The 26,801-nt window shown below is 40.1% G+C and overlaps 1 protein-coding gene across 2 annotated transcripts in view; it reads right to left on the bottom strand.

Moving 5' to 3' along the window:
* Positions 1–282: 282 nt before the first annotated feature.
* Positions 283–26,801, bottom strand: part of LOC122694885 (speckle type BTB/POZ protein) — an 83,311-nt gene continuing 56,792 nt past the window's right edge. For both annotated transcript variants that reach the window (XM_043904241.1, XM_043904240.1), the window contains 9 exons: positions 21,064–21,207; positions 20,310–20,431; positions 18,115–18,266; positions 17,868–17,995; positions 10,190–10,367; positions 7,248–7,303; positions 6,629–6,751; positions 2,819–2,961; positions 283–1,549 (listed from right to left, as the gene is read on the bottom strand). In XM_043904241.1, the coding sequence (XP_043760176.1) occupies positions 1,405–1,549; positions 2,819–2,961; positions 6,629–6,751; positions 7,248–7,303; positions 10,190–10,367; positions 17,868–17,995; positions 18,115–18,266; positions 20,310–20,431; positions 21,064–21,141 (1,125 nt within the window). In that variant the 5' untranslated portion in view covers positions 21,142–21,207 and the 3' untranslated portion in view covers positions 283–1,404. The remainder of the gene's footprint in view (positions 1,550–2,818; positions 2,962–6,628; positions 6,752–7,247; positions 7,304–10,189; positions 10,368–17,867; positions 17,996–18,114; positions 18,267–20,309; positions 20,432–21,063; positions 21,208–26,801) is intronic.

The following is a 26,801-nucleotide window of genomic DNA, read 5'->3' as shown; positions in this document are numbered from 1 at the left end:
CAGAAAAGCCCACTTCTATTACTTGCCTTGGCAGTAGGAGCCTGATCCCTCATTAGGATGTGGACTCTGAGATACTCAGGAAGGACAAGGGACTGGCAGATGCTGGAAGCTCACAAAGGAAACTTGGGATTAGGGACACACAATGAATCCCTACTGCTTAGACATCTTGAGCGTAACCTCTGCAAGTTAAAGGATCAAACTAGGCCTTCAAAATCCCTTAAGGAATTCAGACCCACAAGACGAGCCAGGTGAGTGAAACAAAAGACCAGAGATACCACACAGTACAAAATAGTAATTATTTATATTTTCAAAAAGAAAAAAAAATTAACATTTGGAAGTTCTCCCCTGCAGGAAGAGGGGTGACTTGGAAGGAACAGGACTGGCTCCTATGCAGGCGGCAAGTCAGGTACAAACAGCTGAGCAATCTTGGGCTGGGAGGTTTTTACACAGCATTAATAATAAAATTTCTTTTTCTTTTCTCTTCTTTTTGCTCTGTTATTGTTGTGTGTGTATTTGTTTGTTTTTTTAGAAAAAGGAGTGGGGGAGACGAAATAAAATCAGAGAAAAATGCCAAAAAACATTTTCCACAATATCTAAAAACAGAGAACCATAGTTCTTGTCAAGACAGTATGAATTCTGGATAAACTATTTTTTCCAGTTTTCAACACCAATAAAGATTTTTTTCCAAAAGCTACCACATCAGAACACTCATCTTCTAGATCAAATAATCTCCTTCCCCTTTCACCTCTGCTGGTTATTTTTCATCAAAGGGTAACAAGACATATTCTGTTCTTGCAAACAATAAGTGCTAACCACAAGAGAGCTCTTCTGATAACTTGCATGGTAGTGAGGAGTTTTCACAAATATCGGAGTTTTAGCACAGCTGGATGGACTAAAATCTCTCTCAACATAAATACTACTGGAATCCACAAACTGATTTTTGAGAAATTCTGCAAAAATCCTTTCTTCTTTTCTTTTCCCTTCTCTTAAAACTCAATGTCCTTTTTAAGTTTTCTTTTTGCTCCAGGCACCTGACGATTTGCTCTGCTCAGTCAGATGCAGACAGGTTTCTCCAAAGTACCTCCGCGGGGATGTCCTCAGGGCCCGCGCCTAAGCTGAATCCCCACAGTATCAACCTTGGCCGGGCCAAAGGGGACACAGCGACGCAGCAACAGGGTTTTCATTAGGTCGAACAGCCCCGAGTCCTGGGCCCTTCCCTCCCCCCACCCCTATTTCCCCCAAGTTTGTTTAGTGCTGTATTAAAAGTCTGGGGCCACGATGCAGTCTCTTCCCCCCACAACAGAGTAAAAGCTCCACAGATTGCGCTGTCTACCTGGTGGTCAGTGGCAGCCATGACGACTGCTGCTTCTGGAAAATAAACGGAGTCTTACAACGGGCAGGATCTTAGGACTGCTTCAGGCGCTTGCGTGGGGGTCCCAGAAACGGGCACTGTGCTGAAGCCAGAGAGCGGTATGCCTCAGCCACCAAATGGGGATGTGACACCACCATTGACTTCCACCCGGAGGTCTCCAAGACATCCGAAGCATGGCTAGGAGAAATGTGAGAGATGGGTTACCAAAGGAGTACGTGAAGGATGAACTAAACAGCCACCTAGAGAGCCCAGTTTCCCAGGGTTTGCTGTCTGGGTGTCAATGCAAGACACACTCAAACAGAACCCTTAACATGCAAGAGAATTTGTTTGTTAGACAATAGGTAGACAGGTGACCAGGTTACAGCTCTTGTAAGTCTGAAAACCAGAACATTGAGCCATTATACTCTCAATTACAAAAGATGAAATGTTCTTCAGGCTTCTCTCTAAATCATCAAGGCTCTTTATATTCCTTGGTGATGCTGATAAACAGCAGGAGTTCTTTGGGTCAGACAGCTCTGAGTTTCCATCTGGCTTTGCCATTTACTAGTCCCATAACCACAAAGCAGATCACAGCCTGGGGCTTATTTGATTATTGAAAAAGAGAGGCCAGTTCCCACACTTCATTGAATGGTTAACATCTAAAAAGCACCAAGCAAGTGTCCAGTACAGAGTCAGCACTCAGGATAAGGAACATTTTGCCTCCATTGGTAACTCCTTCAAAATAGTCCTTCAGCCTTATAGAACATCTTTCCTTGTTTCAGGGCATTTTCTGTGTTAAATAATGTTTACTCATCTACCCTGCAATCTCTTAGACCTGTCTTACTCCAGTATGGCTACTGTGGGGGCTTCTCTTCTTGGGGTTTTTTTCCCCCAACTTTTGCCCCCCATCAGGCAAAGCAGTAGAACATGTCCCACTGAGAATTACTTCCCATTGAGAAAGTAATATGGCCAGGTCACTTGTCATTTAGGAAGAAGGAACAGATGTACTGGAATGGATACTTCTTTCTCAAAACAGTATTCCACGACCTCATCTCCTAATTATGTTTTCTCTTTTCCCCATTCTGCAGTCGACCACTGGACACTCTTACTAACTCATAAAAATCCACTTCCATTCTCCCAGAGATCTGCAAGTCTTTTTGTAACAAACTGGTGAGTGTGAAGTAAAGATGCTATTGCTTTGGGGGACAAAGGTTTTTCAGACCAGCAAGTTGTCATTTTCATCAATTCTCATCCTGCAAGGTAGTAAAACACTTCACTCCCCAATCAGATTAGACTGATGAAAGCAAAACCATTTTTCACACTGTCAAGCTGAAGGAAAAGATAGACACTCTCTACTTACTCCTGAAAGCTTAAAGTTACTCAGATGTTTCACTCACCAATTCAAAGTCTTTTTCATTCGCTAGCTAACCCAACTATCCTGAAAGAACTTTGAAGATGGCAACTCACTAGTTGATGAAATCCACTGCCTGAGTTTTCAACTGATCTGCGCTGTGGAGGTCAGCCAGGATGAGAATTTCTGCGGCGTTCTCCACGGAGAGATTACTGCAGAGGGCATCCTCACACATGACCTTTAAACGCTCCAAGGCGTACTGTAAAACACAAACGTGCTGTTGTCAGAACAGGAAAGGCTCTGGGCTGATTGCTACTGAAGTAGTTTTCTTCAACCATACCATCACGTAACTGGATACCTGAATAAAACTCCACAGACCATGAAAAGGCAATTATAAAACACAATCATACGCTGAAGGCTGAAATGAAGATGGCTAAAATAACTTGCAGAGCTGCCATTCAAGTTCTAAAGTCTATTAGAAAAATAGCAATATGGGTCTATGCAACAGGCCCACATCTTCAAGTTTTCCCTTACCCTGACTACGATTAAAGTCCCTCTCAAACAATCACCACCTACCCTTACAATGAGGCATTGCTCTGCTTCAAGTCAACAGGGACATTACATTTTAAATTTTTGCAATCCTTTTATTTAGAGCCAGACTAGGGTGCAGCACAGCCCTTTCTACTTAAGTACTGTCACCAGCCCAGCAGGATATCGGGCTGTGAAAAGGAGCCCTGTGGTGACTTTTACCAGCATCTCTGCCCATAGCTGTTCCTCCTTTTCAATAGAGAAGGATAAATGGAGCCCTATTTTATTGGGGTTGCGGTTAAGATTCTGAGGGTAGAAGAACAAAGCAACAGAGAACCTGGATCTAGTTTCAGTCTTAAAAACTTTCTATTTTCCAAGTAAAGGGTATAAATAAATGTTCTAGAAATGAAGGTCTAGGTTAATATTGAGCACATCTAATCTACCTGATTTGTTTTGATGCAACTGTACTACTTGCTCTCAAATATATCATGAACTTACTAAGGAATTTCAGGGCAAAGAGGGAAGACGGGGAAAAAAGGAGGCACAAAATAAAATTGTCACTAATTAGTTCACAGGAGAATGATTTGGTCTGAGGGTATCCACAGTCTCTGTACAGGTCCCATTTCGAGGGCCTCAGAACTCAATGACACAATACTCCTCTGGGCTGAATCATGACAATCAAACCAGGACAATTTTATTTTTATGAGTTCTGGGTGAGGAGGCATATCTGCCGGCACTGTGATCTCCTGCAGCAAAAAGAGAGTTTTATTGGTTTTGGTGCAGCTTTAATTTTTTACATTTGAGTAACTGGAAAACAGTTTCCATGGAAAACAGGAATGACACTAGACAAGAAAGAAATTAGGTTGCCATTTTTGTTTTAGAAGACTGGAAAAAGTTGAGTAAATATTCAGTCTTCACTCAGTGCTGCAAAGAATATTCATCTTATCCTTTTTCTCAATATATTCTTTTAAAAGGACTTTTGCTGTGAATAGCTCTGATCCCTACTGCATAATTAGACAAAAGTAGCCATTTTTGTCCCTTGGGGACGTTTTTTTCCCTTAATTATGCTTCTGAAAAACCTGCCTAATGGCAGTACTTACCCGAGAGGTTGAAATTTTGTCTCCCAGGCCTGGGCAACGTGTTTTGTTTTGTTTTTGGTCTAATTACACATGTCCCCAGGAGACTGGAAAAGCTCAGAAGAAGCTGTTTTAGTCTCTTGGGTAAATTCTAGGTGTTTAGATCCTTCCGTGAAAATTTTCTTATTCTGTTTTCCTGAAGCTCACAAGGAGGTGTAAAGGTAAAAATGTTTTTAAATAAGCTTAGAGCAAAGATTATCTTATCTAATATGAAATTCTGAAAGGAACTTGAAAAACCAACTCTTCAGTTACTTCTCATTCATAAACTTAAAGCACTGCTGTGATTCAACTGCTTTTCTTACACACTGGACTGAAAACACCACCCTTGGAATGTCAGTTCTGGCTGACCCCATGCTCTCTATACTTACAGTAGGTTCCCAGTAGGCTCTCTGGCTGGGGAGCAGGAATGAAAGCCCAGGAACACAGCTGTCTAAACCTGGCTCTGAGAATGTACAACTCTTAGTACTTCTGTCTAAAAACTGGACCGTGTTCGTCTTTACAGGAGCTGGATAATGAGAGGGGTGAATGCCTGGTATGTATAAGCACAAGCGACCGCTTCACTGAAAATCAGAGGGCAGGGAATTCCTTGGTGGTCCAGTGGCTAGGACTCCGAGCTCTCAGGATGTGCCCAGTATTAACCTAGATGTTCATTTCCAAAACATTTATACCTTCACCTAGAACTCTTCCTGAGGTCCTGGGTTCAAAATCTGATTGGGGAACTAAAATCCCACAAACGGAGTGGTATGGCCAAAACACTATTACAGGGCAAATCAGGCATAATCATTATAAACTCAGTTTATGAAAAGCAGCCGTTTGGGCCACGTATTCTACTTCCTCAGACCTCACAGCGAATGTTTTCTTTCTGTTTCCACTGAAAGCCAAGTTTTCTCTGGTCAGAACTGAGCTAGACTGGAAGGGTACAGGATGTTTGCAAATGCCTAAGCATACTTAAGAAAGTTTTGCCAGTTGATAAAACAATACAGTTATTATTCAATTCTCTACACTGGAGGTACTGATTGGGTTTATATGCCTCATCCTCTATAAACACAGCAAAAAGATGACGGGTAAAGATAAAACCACCACTGTAAACACACTTTCCTCAGGGGTGCAAAGGGAGGGGGAAGGAGATGACTCCCCTGAGTGAATCTTGGGAAGGCTCTAGTGCCTTCAGGTCAGAGACAGCTGGGACCCTCAGGCAGCTGCTGCAGCAGCAGGGGAGGAAAATCAGGCACTTCCAGCAGAGAACCATCTCTCTCAGAGTCTACTGCTGGCTGGCCTTATGCCCTTTAACACTCTTGCCTCAACTGCTCCCCAACAGAAGAAAAGTTTCCACGGGATAAATAGCAATTGTTTCCCCCACCTAATCCTCCCATTTCCTCAGACCACGGGGCCCTGGAGGAACAGGTCACTGCTCTCTCTGGCGTATCTACATAATGAAGGTCAGTTTCCCAAACTGTGTTTTGGGGAACACTAATCCCTGGAAGTGATCCTTGAGAAAAGTGATTTTGGTTAATGAATTGGAGAAATTTGTCCACCGTATTCTTTTTTAGAAAATGCACACTAACATACTAAAGGTTCTGAGAAATCTGGTTGTAAAAGAGCAACACAAAAACCCCAGTTTGACTTAAGAGTTTCAATAACTTTTCCCCTCATCTTGGGAATCACCTGCCTGCTATTTCAGTAACCACTGCAATTCAGTAAGGCTAAGGTCTACATTATTAATTTTCACACTTTAACATTTCTCAAATCAAAATGTGTCTCACAATCAAAGTGTATGTTTATGGTAGAAGTATCTCTCTTACAATTTTGAATATGATGTATTTCAATAACTTCTTAGGGAAAAGCTGCAAATGACCAGAACACTATGTAAAAGATATTCTCTTCCTGACAAAGTTTAAATAAAAGTTAATGAACTCAAGAACATTTCTGTAAACTACAAAGCCAAATTATAAATCCAAATGTTAATGTGAGTCTTTCAAATCACTGAGTTAAATTTGAGATGGGCAAGAGAAGAGAGGTAAACCTCACTTCTTTTCCATAGTGAGGGTGACCATATAATTTACCATTAAAAGGAAGACACTTTTGAAAATAAAAAGGGTGCTATGGATAACTGTGTTGGAACACAAGCATGAACCAGGATTGTTCTGACCAAACTAAGATATACACTCCTCCTGCCCACAAAGCAACATAAAAGCCCAGTCATGAAGCTCAAGAAGTCACCAAAATCCTAGTCTTGTTATTATTTTCCTGTTCTTATCTCACCTTGTCAGCAGCTGCCAGCAAATCATCAGCCATTTTGTCGAGGTTCGGAGCCTTCCCCGTGTAAATGAAGCACATCATTTCCTTAAAAACTTCAGGCTCCACATCATTGATTTCAACCCGATTCTATGCCAAAAAAATTAAAAATGAGAAACATTCCAACAGAACAAAATTCCTAAACAGTCTTCATGATTTTAAGTTCTGAGAAAGAGAGGAGTTCGTATCATTTTAAATCTAACATCAATAGAAACCCCTCTTTGCTCTATCTGATTGTTAATAGCCTTTCCTGCCATCTTATGTACCACTTTGCTTTCTCAATACACAGCAAGACAACTATATCTTTGATTTTTCATGTTTCTTTTCAAAACACATGCCTAATTCCCCAACTCAAGACTATTTGAATGATCTGCTTGGAACAGTGAGTCTGCTTTACCCAGAGTGCTTCTAGAGTGCTCTTTGCTTTTAGAAATTGTCTGTTCAGGGAACTGTACTCCATTTTAATCACATAATAAGAAATTAAAAAAAAAAAAAAAAACCAGCAAAGTAAATCTGCTTCCAAATTGGGAAATAATCTGATTCCAGCCACCTAGCTAAAAAGACATATTTCTATCCTGTTACATACCTTTTTGCTTTCCTCCATTTCATGTTCAAACATGGCACTAAAAACTGGAGAACGAGCTACAAAGTGAAAGGAAAACAGACACAGATATGGTTATCACACCAAAATCTCTTGGTTCATCTACTATGAAGAAGAGATTTTTTTTTTTTTGGCCATGCAAAGTGGCTTGCAGGATCTTAATTCCCCAACCAGGGACTGAACCCAGGCCACTGGACAGCCACAGAATTCCAGCAGAAGAGACCATTTTCTTTCCTATCCCCACTGGTACAGAAATGATCTTTTATATTAATTATGCAGAACTATAAAATTCCTTTCTTTTTATATCAATGAGTGAATAATTATACACAGGGGAAAAAAATAATAATACATAGGGGAAAAAAAGAATCACTCCTTTCAAAGTAATTTATTAGCTCCACTCCAACTATGATATTTCAAGGAGATTACTCAAATTACCTCTGTTAGATGACAATGATATCCTCTGGGTAGATCTGGGGGTTCAAATAGAAGGTCCTTCACGGTCTAAGCAGGGTGCCCTGATACTACCTTTTTGTCTAGAACAGGGATACCTACTTTCTCCACTTCCAGGGTCCACATAGCAAGGAGGTCAAGAACAGGACTAAAAGGCATCCGTTAGCTACATGAAGTACAGACTTATTTATGGCTGCTCTTTAAAGCCATGCATTATCAACAGAGATTATCACCCAAAAAGGTGAAAACCGTCTCAGGTACCACAGTCATTTATGGCACGTCAGATCTTAACCCAATAGGACAAAATCTTATTCTTTAATGTCTCTTAATGCTTTCCTCAGGGGTGGGAATCACAAAGAAAGGTTCAGAAACAGTGTTCTAAACAGCGTGCACTGATCCTTCCAGACAGCTCTGCTTTGGACACTTCCTCTTTATTAAAGGCACCAGCCCTTTAGTCTTCAGCTTCTGTATGTATTTATATAGTGCCTCACAGTACTATACACACACACACACACACATATATATATAATTCCATGCCCATTTTAGTCTAATGAACATGAAAAATAAGTAAACGCAATTTCAACCATGAAAGTAATAAAATGGCTGGGGAACTCAAATTTTATCATGTTGTCCAATAAATAAAGGATTTTGGTGAAAGTTGAGACTATCAATCTCTACCTAAGAGAGAAGGAACAGATGAAATACAGGAGTTTCAACTAACAGGTACCCAGAACTTTTACCTAATTTATGTCGGAAAAGATTAATTTTAAATTTGCCATTTTCTAACCATATAATCGTAACTCTCTGAACCTTAGTATTTTAATCTAACTCCGAAAGAATATCAATTCTCACTATTCTTATCTCTGAAAGGTTATAGACTATATGGTACTCTATAAATACATCACAGAAGCTGAAGACTAAGGGCTGGTGCTTTCTGGAAGGGTCCAAAGCCAAGAGATGCCTATAGGGATCAGTGGATAGACAGAAGCTGATGTTAAATCACCTAGGGAGATTAAGTAGAGTGAAAAGAGAACTAAGGCAGACCCTTAGGGAAAACAATATTTAAAGGGTGGGTGAAGAGGAAGGTCACACATTAGAAGTAGCCAGAGAGCCAGCCAGAGAAACCAGGAGTCAAATAATACATAAACTGAAGAGTTCCTCAAACTTAGGAACTAGCAGGTCAATATAACTTTGGAAAACTGCTTTTGTGGCACGCAGGTGAACTGAGGATAAGTGGGAAGAAAGAGTCGAGAGAGGTAATATGCTAACTCAAGAAACTTAGCTCTGGAAAATAGAGAGAGAATAACTAGAAGGAGAAGCTTGAGCATGTTTTAGCCTGAGGGCAAACAGGCAATAGGAGAAAGAGATGACGAAGATATCAGATAACAAGGGTGTGAATGGCAGAGTAAGGCTTCTGAGAAGGCAGCATATGAGACAGAACAGCAGTAGAAAGTACAGTTTGCTTTGGACACGAAGAATTCCTCCTCCACTGAGAATGCAGAGAAAATGCAGGTAAGGTGAGAGCCAAGAGCCAAGAGATACGGGCCTCAATTTTCTCCTGGAAGAAGTAGCAAGGTCATTTCTCAGGAGGTGGAGATTAAAGGAGAGTGGTAAGGTCCGAAGTGTCTATTGTTGAGAGAAAGAAAGGGAGCTGACTAATATCTGTAGCAAGAGGTCTTGGCAGTAATGAGGGTCTGGCTGAGTGTGGAGACACTAACATAAGCGTTAATGACTTCCTTTAGCAATTCTCAGTAACATTCAGTTGAGAGGGGGAGCAGTAGGATGGTTAGATTGAACCAAACTGAGGTTTTGCCAGGTGTGCATTTTAGAATGACAAGGCTGGGGGTCGTGGTAAGAAATCTGTTGCCTGAAGGCTCATGTGATTTCCTCTCACATATTTTGGCCTGAATATAAGTTTGAAAGCTATGCTTCCCTGTGAGGTAAAGGCCATCAGTCTGCTTTATCAGTTCCCTCCTGGGAGTCAGTCTTTCTGGTCTTAAAGACCAAGGGCCTATTATTAGAACAAGACCTGATCTTCCAAATCACTGGCAGCATCCTCATTCTTCTGCTGTTTGTATGAAGAGACGGCTAAAACCTCCAGGGCTGGGGACCTGGCTATGTGGTAGTTTAGTCCTGAGTCCAGAATCTTCTCCATTACATCCTAAGTCCCTGTCTAGGGGCTAATACTTGCTCTTAACCAGTGTTTGGACATCTTAAACTCGAGGTGCAAAGGCGTCTAATACACATCATCATCCATTCCTTGAAAATGGTGGTCTAAGTCCACTACAGAAAGAAAAGCGAGGTACCATTTTTATGGAAAGTCTTTTTGGTTTTGACAACTGTCACCACAATATAAAAATATGTTTAGCTGAAGTTTTTCTGTACTAGTTCAAAGTTTAAGCTATTCAAAAGGTGATTATGCAGTATACTGTTTATCCCTGTTTAACCAAAACAAAACTCCATGAATAAATACCAACCTGCTAAGATAGCTTTGTGAGCCTGGAATTCCTGGCCAGCAACACACAAACAACAGTCTGTGAACCGGGAGTTCTCCCACAGTCCTCCTAACTCATCTGCCAACCGGCACTCAGGAACCTTCACCATATTCATGGTATTCTGGCCAGAAATGTTGACGGAATCTTGCACCACACTCACCTGTGAACGACAAGAAAACGTAGTCCAAAGTTTTTGTTACCAGGAATTTTCGTCCCAGCAGGAGGAGAGATGACTTTCACCTTGCTGTTGCAGTACATTTAGGAACTACATCAAAATTTAGTCATATTCTCTTGGTTTTTAATCAAGGATTTATCCTCTTGAACAAGTAGTTCTAAACTATCACAATCATACTATTCTACAACATCTCAGGACAATGAGGAGAGAGCCCCACAAACTTCTCTCTCTTCCAAACGTCTCATAAGCTCTGCCTTCCCTGCCCTGAATGTGTATTAGCTGCTCAGTCGTATCCTACTCTTTGCAACTCCATGAACTGTAGCCTGCCAGGCTTCTCTGTTCATGGGATTCTCCAGGCGAGAATACTGGAGTGGCCTGCCATTCCCTTCTCTAGGGGATCTTCCCAACCCAGGGATTGAACCCAGGTCTCCCGCATTGCAAGTGGATTCTTTACCCTCTGAGCCGACAGGGAAGTACCTGGGCAAATCACCACAGGGAAAAAACAGACAGAAACAAATGTTAAGCCTTAAATATTTACCTTATTTTCCCTAAGCAAAAGGTTAAATACAAAGAACTCCTATAGAAACTCCCATTTAAATTAAACTCTCTAGAGAAAAGAAGCTTATAAGCCTAAAAGCACTTTACTTATTTCAGTTAGGTCTAGAACATAAACATAAAATACAGCTTCTATTTTTGTTGTTGTTCAGTTGCTAAGTCATGTCTGAGTCTTTGCGACCCCATGGACTGCAGCAAACCAGGCTCCTCTGTCCTCCACCATCTCCTCGAGTTTCCTCAAATTCATGTCTGTTGAGTCAATGATGCTATCTAATCATCTCATCCTCTGCTGCCTCCTTCTTTTGCCTTCTATCTTTCCCAGTACCAGAGTCTTTCCAGTGAGTGGGCTCTTTGCATCAGGTGGCCAAAGTATTGGTGCTTCAGCATCAGTCCTTCCAATGAATATTCAGGGTTGATTTCCTTTAGGATTGGCTAGTTTGGTCTCCATGAAGTCCACAGGATTCTCAAGAGTCTTCTTCAGTACCACAAATCAAAAGCATCAATTCTTTGGTGCTCAGCCTTCTTTATGGTCCAGCTCTCACACAGGACACAGTAAATAACTGGTTTTCCTCACCAACGTTAGTTTAATGAACTGGACCGAGCTTGGAAGATCTTGGGTAGTGATAACTGAGTAGGCATCCCACATCATTTACACGCCTACTCAGTCATTTGTGACAATGACATATAAGGTGATTGGCTCCAGCTAGGCATGCTCTTACAGTTTTGGAACAGAATGATGACGAGTTTACAGAGAAATCCAACTGGCCACTTGGCTTCAGCAGCAGCCAATTTAACTGTTTGGTCTAAAGAATCTAAAACCCTGGTACTTCTAGATAGGTCAATGAAACTCAGATAAATGTGTTAGAATACAAAATACAAGGACTGAGGCTTCCCTGATGGCCCAGTGGTTAAGAGTCCATCTTGCAATGCAGGGAAAGCAGGTTCAATCCCTGGTCAAGGAACTAAGATCCAACATGCCACAGAGCAACCAAGCCTGCACTCCACAACTACAGAGACCATGTGCCGAAATGAAAGATCCTGTGTGTCACAACTAAGGCTCCACAAAGTCAAATTAATTAATTTAAAAAAACACAGGAATTTATAAACCATATAAAACATTATAAAATAAGTGTAAATTACCAAGCTGAAGATGAGACCCAACAGATCTGTCTTCTGCCTGACAACCTTAGCTATGCTTCCTCTCCTACATCATATTAGGTTAGAAATGTTAAAAAGAAAGTAGAATTCACAAACCTTGAGAATCAGCTCCCCACTCATGCTATTCCTATGAGTTAGATGAGAAAGACAGCTAAGGAACATCCTAAATGACTCAAATTTCTTTTAACCTTCAAGATGCAAGTCATCCTTTAAATGCAATCATAAACCCAGAGATGGTTAACGCCCCATCCAAATGACTGGTGGCACCTTCTGCATAGGAATGAGATGTTTACTCTCAGGTCAAGAAGTTTATTCATTTGTTTCAAACTAGCTGTTATAGTCCTGAACAATGAAGCAGCTGAGTTAATCAATTATGAATGTGCTCAGCATTAGTAGCACATTTATCAGAGCCAGAATACAATATTATTTTAACAGCCCAGGACCCAACACAAACCACCCCACAGAGATTGTCCCTTGTCAGATCTCTAATTTGGTTCAGCAACTTTCTCTTACTAACATCCTTACTTCTTTGATATAATATTAACACCAAAAGTAAAAGCAGCCTATTTCCAGTTTTAGCTCCAAAATACTGCTGATTTAAAAATGAACAAACAAAACACCAAGGACACGCCCAATTAAATCCAACTTCCTCATGAGGGAAGGCAGGAATCTTATGGAACGGCCAATGAAAGGAACGGACAATACATTTGGCACTACGTTCCTAAGCTTGAATTAAACCAGTCTGACAGCAGCCCAAAGTCATCAACACTTGATGGCAATTTACTAGACTGGGTAAAATGAACTGGCAAGAGCTAAGCTGATTTTCAGACTATGGTTACCAGTGGTCTCTGTGCTGGTTACATGTGTACTTGGTAATGAGTGGGGCCCAAAGACAGTGACTCCTCTCACTGGGGTAATTCCTCTTTCTAGACACAGACAGGAACACAGCAGGAAGGAGAATGTACCTTTACTGCCTGAGCCAGACTTGTTCTGCAGATATATGGCTGCCTGGAGTCTCCAGAGCTCTGAATGTCTGGCACCTCTTACCAACATTAAATACGCTTAATTAAAAATAAATTTTAAATGGCATTCACAAATGAGTCTTCAGAGCCCAAACTTTTAACTTAGAAAGGATTGTTTTCCTCTGGAAATGATGACACTAAAATGATACCATTTTGAGAAAAACTAAAGATTTTTTTTTAATGTTTATAAAGTTGACTATGGAGACTCATTCAGAATTGCAGCTGTGAAGATGACGTGACTGTGACATTTATGTCGTCTTAGACATAACTGCATGAAAATGTCTCAGGAAGGCTCTATAACCCTCTAAATTTCAAGTTGTAAAAGGGCTTCACTTTTAAAGTCAATTCTTTTCCTTAAAAAAGAAAATTTCATGAAAGATTATGTCATTTCTTGTATATTTTGTCCAAACATAGAAAGTCAAGGTAAAAAATACTGGAAATACATTTTTAACTTCCATATAATTAAAACAAATCTAGAAAAATAAACTGACTGTATATAGATTGTTTATAGCAGCAGCTGACCCTTTGCCAACAAAGGTCCATATAATCAAAGTTATGGTTTTTCCAACAGTCACATATGGATGTGCGAGTCAGACCATACAGAAGGCTGAGCACCAAAGAATTGATGCTTTCAAACTGTGGTGCTGGAGAAGACTCTTGAGAGTCCCTTGGACAGCAAGGAGACCAAGCCATTCAATCCTTAAGGAAATCAACTCTGAATATTCATTGGAAGGACTGATACAATAATTGAAGCTTCAATACTTTGGCAACCTGATGCAAAGAGCCAACTCATTGGAAAAGACCCTGATGCTGGGAAAGATTGAGGTCAGGAGGAGAAGGGGGTGACAGAGGATGAGATGGTTGGATGGCATGACCAACTAAATAGACATGAGTCTGAAAAAAATCCAGGAGATAGTGAAGGACAGGAAAGCCTGGTGTGCTACAGTCCATGGGGTCACAAAGAGCTGGACACGACTCAGTGACTGAACAACAACATAGCAGCAGCACTACTTCTAATCAAAGACTAGCAACAATCTAAATGTCTATCAGTAAGAGAAAGAATAAACAAACCCATCAGCTGGTGAGTGAATATACAACCAAATACTGCACAGCATTAAAATCAATGAACTATAGTTATATTCACAATGTAAATAAACCTCAGAAACATAATGTGAAAACAACAGGTCCTAGATGACTACCTATATCCTGAGACCATCTTCATAAAGCTCAAAAAAAGCAAACCTAAACAATATATTGTTCAGGCATACAAATAATAAACAACAGAATGATTAATTCAAAAGAGCTATTTATTATCATTGTCTGAGTAGGAAGACAACAGGTCTAAGGGATTAGGAGGAAGCATATATAGGTTGGTTCTAAGTTACTGGCGGTAATGTTGGGTTGGGTAGTAGATTTACTACATTATCATGTTTTATAACCTATAATGATAGTACACATTAAAGCACCATTTTTGTAGGTTAAGAACAATCAATTATTATTCACATTTTCTTTCAACTAATATATACAAATAATCCATTAACAAATAGTAAAAGAAAAAATAGACCAACATATATAAATTTGCAAAAAATACATATTCTTGGGCTTTGAAGTGATATTGTTTGTTAAGGAAAGAGGCGTTTTAATAATTAACTAGTATCTAGGTATTTCATATGGTATTTAGTATTTCAACTTTAATTACAACATTACAAACAGGCACTGGAATCTTCTGTCAGAGGCATATACAATGAAGATGGAATACATGGATTTTTACTAACAGCTACTTGTTTTCAGTATAAATAAAGAGGATCAACAAAAGTGAAGCATTTCAGGTAGATTTTCTGTGCTCCAAATTATTAAAGAGAAAATTAAAAGTGTAAAGCTTTCATGATTCTTTCATTACCAAAGAAAACTTGGTAGAGCCCATGTTTCCCAGGGTGAATGGTGCTCAGTTCCACTTTAGTGTAGCACAGCAGACTAGAAGTGGAAAGTGGAGAGCTGCTACCAATTTGCTGCACAATGTCAGGAAAAATTACCTAACCTCCCTAGGCACTGCTTCTCCCCTCAATAACAACATGAATCGAAAAGAACTAACCCAGCTCAAAGGACTGTGATAAAAGACAATTGAGGGAATGAGTTAACTAAGCAGTATCAACTTGGAAAAATCACTGCATTTCCTAAGAGTCAGAAAGAAAGATCAATGAGAACCGGAAGTGAACCCAGAGGCACATTACAAACAAGACTGCCCATTCAGCATTTTCAGTTTCATTACCGGTTACACAGTTATACTGAAATATAGCCCAAACACACAAATGTGTGATTCTCAGTCTTTCACCTTAGGATTCCCTCTTATGACCTCTGGAAACAGACCAAAATATGCACAAAACAACTGTACTTATTACATCAGGACAGGACAGAAGTACCTGGGCCAAAAACTGGGTAAGGAATACAACAGTGGAGTACTCATAATCTAAATTTGTATGTGGACATCAACTTCATAAAGGCCTCTAAATTATAAGAAAATATAACTAAACCAATAATAAATAAAATATAAATATGAACAAAATAGACTTGTTTATAAATATTCCATTGATAGAAGGGAGCAAAGGTCAAAGTGACAGAATTTTCACCAAAGGGTGATCTAGCTCTGAAATGCACTAAGAACTTAGATGAGCTGCAGACATTTTTAAAACCCACACATCCAACACACACCCCTACGCAACTGTCTTGCAACGCTGAACGCTACTAAGTCCACAGAGAGTCTTGGAACAGAAACGAGTCTCACTAGGCACAAGCCCAAGAACGAGAAGCAACACTCAGCACCTGTGGCCAACGGAGAAGTGTGAGAGGAACAGATGGCACACCTGGTCCGATGGTGAGAAACCGATGGCATCAGCAGAACCCAGCCAGACGTTTCCCTGTTCAACATCTCCTCATTTCCAAAGTGTCATCTCACTTCCCTTCTAAGTCAGTAAGGCATTTCTAAACTTAACCACAGAATTTCTCCTAAGAGAATTTCATATGGGGAAGCAAAGAGAGAGTGCCTCAGACTCAACCACAGGATGAGAAATTGCCAAGTGAGGGCAGGTCAACTGGTTTCCAAATCAAGAATGTCAATACAAGGGCTGAAGCAGATGGAATGGATCTGGGTGGGGTGAGGTGCGGGGGACAGCATGTAAAGAAAACGCTGGATGCACTGTAGACTTAAAAATGTGGCAATAAAGGCTCTGGTATTGCCTAAGACACCAGATGCATTATTTAGAGGTGATTTCCTTCAGAGAATAGTCCAAAGATTGGCTTTCATTTCCAACAGAAATTAAGAATCCACTATTTTATTTTTTTTCTGAAATACAGGATCTCTAAGGTGGGTGAATATTCAACTGATAGTTTGTTTATATAACATTCAGTCTCACACAAAACCACCCAATTGTTCTTGCTCTCATTTCTCCACATGGGCAATTGAGTATGATCTGTAACTACTTGGATTTCTGTAGAACTGAAATTCCAAGATAAAAAATAACTGCAACATTTTATATATTTTTACAGACACCTTCACTCTAGTATTTTCTTATTCCCTTTTTTCTCTTAGCAATTAAAAAGGAGAAAAGGTAGCTATTATGCAAACTATATTTTATGTATTCAGTGTAGTATTTTAATAAACTATACCTCACAGGTTTACTAATCATCAGCAACTCTATGAAAATATTCAATGAGCTGTGACTTGGAAAAGAAGCCAGCGACTGCTGGCCAGGCCTCTTCTACAACAGGGCAAGACACCTTCCCTGCTGTGCGGGGGGTGACATGCTATGCCTTTGGAGCTATCGTTAACGTTAACTCCCGATGTGGGCCTATTATTTGACAAAGTACAGTGTTAGTTGGGAAACTTGCCTGTACCCTCCCCATGAAAGCACAGGAAACATTCTCTTGGTGATGTTGATCAGGAATCAGGTCCTTGACCACACAATGTACAAGGAACACCAACATCCCAGCTGACTAGAGGTCTTCTTAGTTTCTTACACTGTAAGCTTATTAGTATTTATAAATGCATTAATAACAGCATGAAACAACTAATTAGTATATACTCATTAAAGAAACCATTTTCCAACTCACTCTCATGGAATTTTATTTCTAGGCTTCTCCTATAAACCTGAAAAAGGCTCTTTAGGTCATTGGGGATCTTAGAAGGCTTCTCCTAAATGACTACAGGTAACCCTCTTCACTAACAATGACTTAGCTCTACATAACCCCCACTCTAAAAAAATGGTTCTTACCTTCCTATTTCACAACTCCCTCAGCAAGACAAACCAGAGACACTCAACAATCGATAAAAGTCATCTTGTTCAAAGAGCAGAAAAGAGAGTGCTCTATCAAACCCATGTGGACCTCATATTCAAGGAGGAGCCAGAGAGCTCAAGGAACAAATACACTTATCCAGTTGCTGGTCATTCTCCTCAGTGTAAAGGAACAGTCCTTCCAAATGCCTTCTGAAAAATTTTGCAATGAAAAGCCAGAATCATGACCCAAGATAGTACACACACAATCTTTGTTTTTAAACAAATAGTAACAAGTGGAAAACTGAGCTGCCCAACAACCTTGAAAACATGGCACAACTTTCAGTCAGTCATGTAAACAGTATCTGTGCAGCACCACTCCACTTGGGGATTTTCTCACTCTCCATCCTTGACACAATACATCTACCGATACCCATCAGGTCTGGGAACTGCTACTCTCACAGCAGGGTAAAAGGACTCACCTCACAGAAGAGGGTAAGCTTGTCATCAGGAAGAAGCCCATTGGCCTCATCCAAGAGAAAATCTCTACGGATGAATTTTTTGAATCCCCAGTCTTTCCCCTGCACAAACCTATATGCCCGTTGACTCTCTGGAGTGAAAAAAAAAAAAGTTATATTTAGGGTTACTCAAAAAAAGATCAAATCCACAACTTGTCAATGTATAAAGTTGCTGGATGTGAAAACAGAGTTGAACAAAGATAACATTTACCCATAGCTTTGGTTTCTTCACCCTTGGCATTTAGGATGGAGAATTTGAATTTTGCTCGAACTTCACTCTTTGGACAGCTGACGAGTAACAGGTAAAGTGACAGGTAATCTTTGCTTTCTTCATCTAGTCCTTTTGGGTTTACCCGCAAACACCTGCCCAAAACAGAAGGAAAAAAAAGTCAAAAGCATCCATGTTTGTAGGTTCATGAAGTGATAGGAGGCAACGAGAACATAAGAATCAACAGGAGATGTTAAAAAACAAACCGAGGCCCCATAGCAGGCAGGATATTCTGACTCAGTTAAATGACTACTTACAAATCACTCTTCTAGAGCAATCTGAGGCACCTTTTAAAAAGTAAACAATAAAGGGGCATCTTAGAATCCGACAACACATCCCTTGCATCTCTGCCTCTTTCCTCATAATCTCCCAAATCATTTTTTCCCCCTAAAATACTTCAAGATTCAGTTGAATCTCCATCTGTTTTAATCCTCAATCTCAGGAAAATTCAGCCCCTTATTTTTTTGGGACTGTAGTGAAACCAGGAGAAAAAAAAGTCAGTGAGCCTTTCAACACCAATTTGGGAGAGAAAAAGAACTCTAGAGAAATAAGTAATCTTTTACAGATATTTTACCAATCTGGCGATAATACTCTAAGATTAAAATAAGAGGCAATATGGAGGAAGCACAGACAAAGGTAAACTCCCATTATGCGGGGCAGAGTTCCAAGTCAGACTTCTAAGTAGAGTTAGCGATGCCAATCTGTTACCAATGGATCAAAACAAAATTCAGACAGAATTTAACAGGTTCAACTCAGTTAACTTGTAAATGTCATTAGCTGAACTACATGTGGTTCAGACACTGTTTTACCATGTATAATACATAGGCCATATGCATCCTTAGGCCTTGCCAGTATTATGACACCTTTCTCAAACAGGTGGCCCAATTCACTGCTTCTCTGGGAAGTGCATACACCACAGACATCACAACACATTGTGCTAAAGATGTGGATTTAAATACAATGCCTAAGAATTCTCTCAGCACCTAGTAATTCACTACTTAAAGTACATGGCCAACAAATACCAAATGAATGGAAAGTCACTGAACTTTTCAGTGGGTTAACAGAGGTCAAAATGGTGGTTCATAGCTATGTACTCTGGGCTTTGTAGGGAGAACATGGTTGTATACAAAACAGCTCCTCAAGAGAAGACATGGTTTGGAAGGGACTGACCCACCCTCCCAGATCCTATTTCCCTTGCCACAGGGATCAACTGAGGGAACCTAGATCTAAACCAATCAGTGCACTCTGACACATTCTTGGCCACACAGTTCAGAGAAAGTTTAAAGACTTGGTTGGTAGTGGAAGATGCCCATTGCTACTGCCAGTCAACTTTCAACCACAAGGGAAGCTAATCTTGAGATGTCAAACAGTGTGGAGAGCAGGGCAGAACAGAGAGTGATGGGTCCTTAATCTAACCATTGGCCTGGCTCTGGGATCAAATTACTTTAAAAGATATCCTATACCCTGGGCATTCCAGTTACAAGTAAATAAATCTCCTTTGTTTAAAAACAGGCAATCTTGGAGAAGGAAATGGCAATCCACTCCAGTATTCTTGCCTGGAAAAATCCATGGACAGAGGAGCCTGGCGGGCTGAAGTCCATGGGATTACGTGACTGAGCATGTGTGCACGAGGGTGGAGGGAGATGGGTTGGTAGCAATAAAGTGGGAGAACTAAAAAAAAAACAAAAAAACAGGCAATCTAAAAATCAAGAGCTATTACATTATAAAAGCTAGATTTTCTGTTTTTCTTGAAAAATCAAAGAATCTGGCAATGGTCAGACCTTATTCACATCTGGCTATAGTCAGGGGGAGCTGTAGCCACCACTTCTTTTAGGACACTAACTAGTTTGCAAAGTGGTCAACACTCACACCAGGTACGGATATTATTTACAATACTGGCCCCTCTTAACTCACTGACTTTACTCTACAGCCATTTGAGCTTGCTGACCCCGAAACACTCACCGAACTAATTCAACAAACATACAGTGAGCATCTGTTATGTATCAGACACTGGGGAATAAAGAACAAAACAAAGTCCCTGCCATCAAGGATCTTACGTTCCAGACAGTCTTCCATGAAGCCAAGCAAAACAGGCAACTTTTAGAAAAATTTTTACAGCTAAATGTATTCTTCCTCACCATTTCAGTTTATCATTGGCTCCTGATGAAAAGGTTGAACTTTTAATGACTTCACCCATTTCCTCCCGGCAAAAGCTAAAGTTATTGATGGTCCACATGTAGGAGAATTTCACTACCTTGATCTGTTGATAGAAAACCAGGAAGTAATTATATAGGAAGTGAGCAACCTGAAAAACAGGCTGGAGATCAGATAATTTCCCCCTCCCTCCCTTTGCATAATCCCATAAGAAGATAGCACTGTTCAGCCAGCATAGAGGCTCATCCTTTTCCATCCCTCGTCTACATTTTAAGAAATCTCACAGTGATCAACTGCTTCCACTGCTTTTCTTTTCAGTTTCTGAGAAATATTGGATGGAAAGTGAGAAAAGCACAGACAATGTTGGGAAAGCATGTGATTAAGCCACACCTAAAATGAACCTCTGCTCAGAGCAGTGTTTAATGATTTAGATATTGACACCACTGCCTGGGGTTGCAAATCTCAAACCTAGCTTCCCCCTGAGTTGCTCAACAGAGTCACACATTACCATCAAGGAAGATGTAGAGACTAGGTCTAGTTTCAAAGATTTCTCTCCTTCAACCTCCTGTGAAAAACAGCGGCCTAGGCCATTCAGATTCCTCGTAGAAAACCAAGGAACGGAAAGATGACATGTACTTTACCTATTTGAAATGTATGACTCAGAGAAAGCAGGAAAGTCAACATAGAAAAGAAACCTGATTCCTTTTGTCCACCAAAATCCTCCCAAGAAGCACCTACCTGTGTGTAGCACCAGCTCTCAGCTACAGGGCCACTCGACATTTCTGCCGGAGGTGGAGGACTTGGAACCCTTGACATCGCCAGTTTGAAGGTTAAACAAGATTTCCGAAGTCAGGGGACAAAAACTTCTATTGTTTCTTCACCCTGGTTGATGCAAGAAGCAAGAGAATTTTATTAGCATACTATCCTACTACTTCCATTTGACCTTCCAGAGACTGGAAACTCTGTCTCCTGCCTGGAATGCATTGCAGTTATCATTCAAATGACTGCTTAGCATTCAATGTTGACCTCAGAGAAGATCACCTAACCTAAGGCAGTCTCACCTAACCTAAGGCAGTCTCCTCATCACAAAGATAAAATCCTGTTTTAATTTTCTGCACAAAACTAATTATTTATATAACATATAATTTATATAAGATAATTAATATTATCTTACCAATTGAGTACCCTTTACTCAAAGGGTACTTAAAGTAGGGGCTTCCTTGATGGCTCAACAGGTAAATATGCCTGCAATGCAGGAGACACAGAAGACACGGAAGGAAATGGCAACCCACTCCAGTATTTTTGCCTAGAAAATTCCATGGACAGAGGAGCCTGGTGGGCTACAGACCATGGAGTCACAAAGAGTCGGACATGACTGAGCGACTTCCTAAAGAGAAGACAGCATGGTGAACATCACATACAGGTTTGCTACTGCCTCCTTCCCTTGGGGGTACAAATACAAATACTCCTACAGGAAAATAACTTTGTTACCTTTCCAACTACTGTCTTATCTTCTACACTTCAGTGCAAACTTATTAATAAGAATAGTCCTTGGGAGGGAGGTTCACGAGGAGGGGACCTATGTATACCTATGGCTGATTTATGTTGATATATGGCAGAAACCAACACGGTATTGTCAAGCAATTATCCTCCAATTAAAAATAAATTTGAAAAGAGAAGAATAGTCCTCTATTTCTTAACCCATTGTTAGCTGCTCTCTTGAAGGGCAACATTCACCCCTCTCTTAGATGTGTTCCTTTCTACGTAGCATTAACAATCTCTCTTGTTACACTTCACCAGTGTCTGATTTTCCAGATTCTTCTCCTTGCCTTCTCTGTTTTCTGATCATTCCTCAATATCTTTTATTGGATTCTCTTACTTCACTGTTGTTCCCATGGTTTAATTTTGAATCATTTTCTCAAACTACATTCTCTTTTGTGGTAATTTTATCCACAACAGTGTCAAATTTCTGTCTTTATATAAATGTTTCCCACATCTCCAACTCTGACCTCTCTCATAAGCCTCAGACCATTCCTAAATAATTGCTACACATCTCAACAGGGTGTCCCAGTAGCAAACCAAATCCAACTCAAAATTCTCCCCTCCAGGGTCTTTCTAAACATAAAAGACATCAAAAACAGCAGTGAATACAATTTTTAAGTACTATGAACAAAGCAAAAAACAAACAAAGCTTACAATACATGGCAAAGAGTTAGCTATATAAGAAGTAATACATAAATTGTTTCTACAAAATAAATAAGAAAAAGACCAACTATCCTATAAAAATACCAGCCACAAAAAGTAAATAAAATAGCTGTTACTAAACACTGTATACCTATCAGGTTTGGAATAGGTCCAAGAATTTCTATTTCTAACAAGTCTGGACATGGAACAACAGACTAGTTCCAAATAGGGGAAGGAGTATGTCAAGACTGTATATTGTCAGCTTGCTTATTTAACTTATATGCAGAGTACATCATGAGAAATGCTGGGCTGGATGAAGCACAAGCTGGAATCAAGACTGCACGAAGAAATACCAATAACCTCAGATATGCAGATGATACCACCCTTATGGCAGAAAGTGAAGAAGAACTAAAGAGCCTCTTGACGAAAGTGAAAGAGGAGAGTGAAAAAGTTGGCTTAAAGCTCAACATTCAGAAAACTAAGATCATGGCATCCGGTCCCATAACTTCATGGCAAATAGCTGGGGAAACAGTGGAAACAGTGGCAGACTTACTTTTCTTGGGCTCCAAAATCACTGCAGATGGTGACTGCAGCCATTAAATTAAAAGATGCTTACTCCTTGGAGAAGGAAATGGCAACCCACTCCAGTATTCTTGCCTGGAAAATTCCATGGACGGTGGAACCTGGTAGGCTACAGTCCATGGGGTTGCAAAGAGTCGGACACGACTGAGAGACTTCACTTTCACTTTACTCCTTGGAAAGATTATGACCAACCTAGATAGCATATTAAAAAGCAGAGACATTACTATGCCAATAAACGTCCATCTAGTCAAAGCTATGGTTTTTCCAGTAGTCATGTATGGATGTGAGAGGTGGACTATAAAGAAAGCTGAGCACCGAAGAATTGATGCTTTTGAACTGTGGTGCTGGAGAAGACTCTTGAGAGTCCCTTGGACTGCAAGGAGATCCAACTAGTCCATCTTAAAGGAGATCAGTCCTGAGTGTTCATTGGAAGGACTGACGTTGAAGCTGAAATTCCAATCCTTTGGCCACGTGATGCTCAAGATTGACTCATTTGAAAAGACCCTGATGCTGGGAAAGATTGAGGGCAGGAGGAGAAGGGGACGACAGAGGATGAGATGGTTGGATGGCATCACCGACTCAACGGACATGAGTTTGGGTAAATTCCAGGAGTTGGTGATGGAGAGGGAGGCCTGGCGTGCTGTGATCCATGGGGTCACAAAGAGTCAGACACGACTGAGGGACTGAACTGAACTGAACCAGTTCCCAGGTGACCCTGATGTGCTGGTCCTGGATCGTTTTGAGAACCACTGCCCTAGAAAAACTGCACATAGGCACAAGAAGACATGGACAAGGTCGTTCAATGTGGCAGTTATAAACAAACTAAAAATCCAGTAGGAGGGAAATAGGTAACTAAATTGGGTTATTTCCATACAATGGAAAACTATTTCAGGATTTAAAGGCAATGAACTGCACCATGGAGATGAGATCAAACACAATACTAATGAAAAAAGAGTTTTGGAATGTCTTGTGCAGTACATTATTTACACAGATTTAAGATTTATATATTATTTACAGATATTTGCATACAGTTCAGTTCAGTCACTCAGTTGTGTCTTGACTCTTTGCGACCCCATGGACTGCAGCACTCCAGGCTTCTCTGTCCGTCACCAACTCCCGGAGTTTGCTCAAACTCATGTGCACTGGGTTGGTGATGTCATCCAACCATCTCCTCCTCTGTCATCCTCTTCTCCTTCTGCCTTCAATCTTTCCCAGCATCATGGTATTTTCAAATGAGTCAGTTCTTTGCATCAAGTGGCCAAAGGACTGGAGTTTCAGCTTGAGCATCAATCTGTCCAATGAATATCCAGGACTGATCTCCTTTAGGATGGACTGGTTGGATCTCCCTGCAGTCCAAGGGACTCAAGAGTCTTCTCCAACACCACAGTTCAAGAGCACCAATTCTTCGGTGTTCAGCTTTCTTTATGGTCCAACTCACATCCATACATGACTACTGGAAAAACCATAACTTTGACTAGATGGACCTTTATCAGTAATGTCTCTGCTTTTTAATATGCAATCCCATGGATGGAGGAGCCTGGTAGGCTTCAGTCCATAGGGTCGCAAAGAGTCAGACACGACTGAGTGACTTCACTTCACTTCACTAGGTTGGTCATAACCTTCCTTCCAAGGAGCAAGCGTCTTTTAATTTCATGGCTCCAGTCACCATCTGCAGTGATTTTGGAGGCCAAGAAAATAAAGTCTGTCATTGTTTCCCCATCTATTTGCCATGAAGTGATGGGACCGGATGCCATTATTTTAGTTTTTTGAACACTGAGTTTTAATGCATACAGTAGAAGTGAAAAAAATTCACTGACAAGCTATGTAGCAGATTCAGGATGGGGGAGCAAGAAAGAATGAAGCTGGGAAAAGAATGTAAGACATTTCAAGTTGATCTCTCATGTTTCTTTTAAAATTAGGACAACCTAAGGCAAATATGACAATACAAATGTCATTTAATTTGGGATGACAACTACTGTTGTGTATAATATCCTTTGTACTGTTCTACTTTATCTTTAAAATATATTAATTGTAGGAATAGCATAAAAAGGATATATTTATTTCATTATATCATACATTGTCTAGTTTACAATATACAGGGGAGAAATTTCTTTCCCAAACTCCTGGTTTATTTTTAGTTAGGGACAGACAATACGAATCTTCTAAATGACTGTGTTGTCCTCTGTGCTTGACTACTATGAAGCTCTGAGACAAATTTGTCTTGAAACTATAGGCTCACATGGCTCATTCTATATTCTATATAGCTCATATTATTACTGTACTATGGCTTTATTATTTTCTTAACACTGTTACTAATTTTGCTATAAGTCATTAAACTGTTTATTTTACTCTTTGATATGTTAAGTATTTCCGGAAACTGCCTCAAATCCTTCATAGAAAGAGGTATAAATGAATAACTTTCCCCTGCCCCCAAATCACTCAACTCATACGCATTCAGTAGCTACTTAAGTAATAAGCATGGAAGAGTATTAATAAGACATAGGGCACCCTCACAGAGTAATACCACTAGTATTACCAGAGTCCCTACTGGTTTTAACACTATCCTACATGTGTTTATAATTAAAATATCCCATGTAATAACAGATGAAGTTAAGATTTATACACATGATGTGCTAGTTTACTTAAGCCAGCAAACTAAGCACTGCAATGGTCTTTGGGCCTCCCTGGTTTATGCAATTCAAGATTTCATGATAATATCAAGAAAAGAGACCTGTGTTCAAGATAGGCTTGCATTTGATGGAAAACACATTCTCACCCCATGGGCTGCAGCCTGCCAGGCTTCTCGGTCCAGGGAATTCTCCAGGCAAGAATATTGGAATGGGTGGCCATTCCCTTCTTCAAAGGATCCTCCTGAATCCAGGGATGGAACTGGGGTATCTTCTGCATTGCAGGTAGATTCTTTACCATCCGAGTCACCAGGGAAGCCCATTTATTTATCTAGTAGTAAATGCACCTTAGGCAGTTTTATAAATCCAGTTACCATTACTGCCAGTAGGAACCAGAATGGAATTTCAAAATTCCCAATTAAAACTATCTTTTGGGCAGGCTGGCAATGAAGATGTGAATTTTACATGTTAGTTAAGAGCATAAAACTTGGCTCTATGGGTGTGAGGTGCAGGCTTAGCTCTCTATTGATGGATCATAAAATACTAATTTGAGTTGTAATACATAAAATACTAATTGTTCAAGTTTAAAAAATACTTCAAACTTATCTAACAATTAATAATTTAGGAATTCTCTAAGCCTAAGAAAAAGACAAGTTTAAAAGCCAGCTTATTTTAATGGATTAACTGTTGCTACAGAGCTATGGTCCATTATTACAACCAGAAAATAAAGTACAACTTGTCTTGGCCATTTTTTCCTATCTTTTTTGTTTCTCATTTATTCTGTACACAAGTCTGTGGGTTTTTTTTTGTTTGTTTGTTTTTTTAAATAATATCACCCACCCATCTTCCAATTGTTTAAAAATGTCCAACCCAGCAGTCAGTAGAACTAGAGAATCAGTTTTAGACTCTAAGGAGCTCTAACCACACAACTGGCTGGGAGGGAAATTGACTAGGATAGCACAAGTCTAATTAATTTCACTCAGAGTAGGCACCATGTGCAAACACATGTTCATCAGCAAAGTAGCCTGGTGGTACATGAACTCTTCAGGACTACATGCCAATTTCCACAGACGCCCAGCAGAA

This window comes from Cervus elaphus, chromosome 5, assembly GCF_910594005.1.
Source record: "Cervus elaphus chromosome 5, mCerEla1.1, whole genome shotgun sequence".
In the NCBI taxonomy this organism is placed as follows: domain Eukaryota; kingdom Metazoa; phylum Chordata; class Mammalia; order Artiodactyla; family Cervidae; genus Cervus; species Cervus elaphus.
Note: the sequence above shows the minus strand (reverse complement) of the source record. Positions and strands in the feature narration are given on the sequence as shown.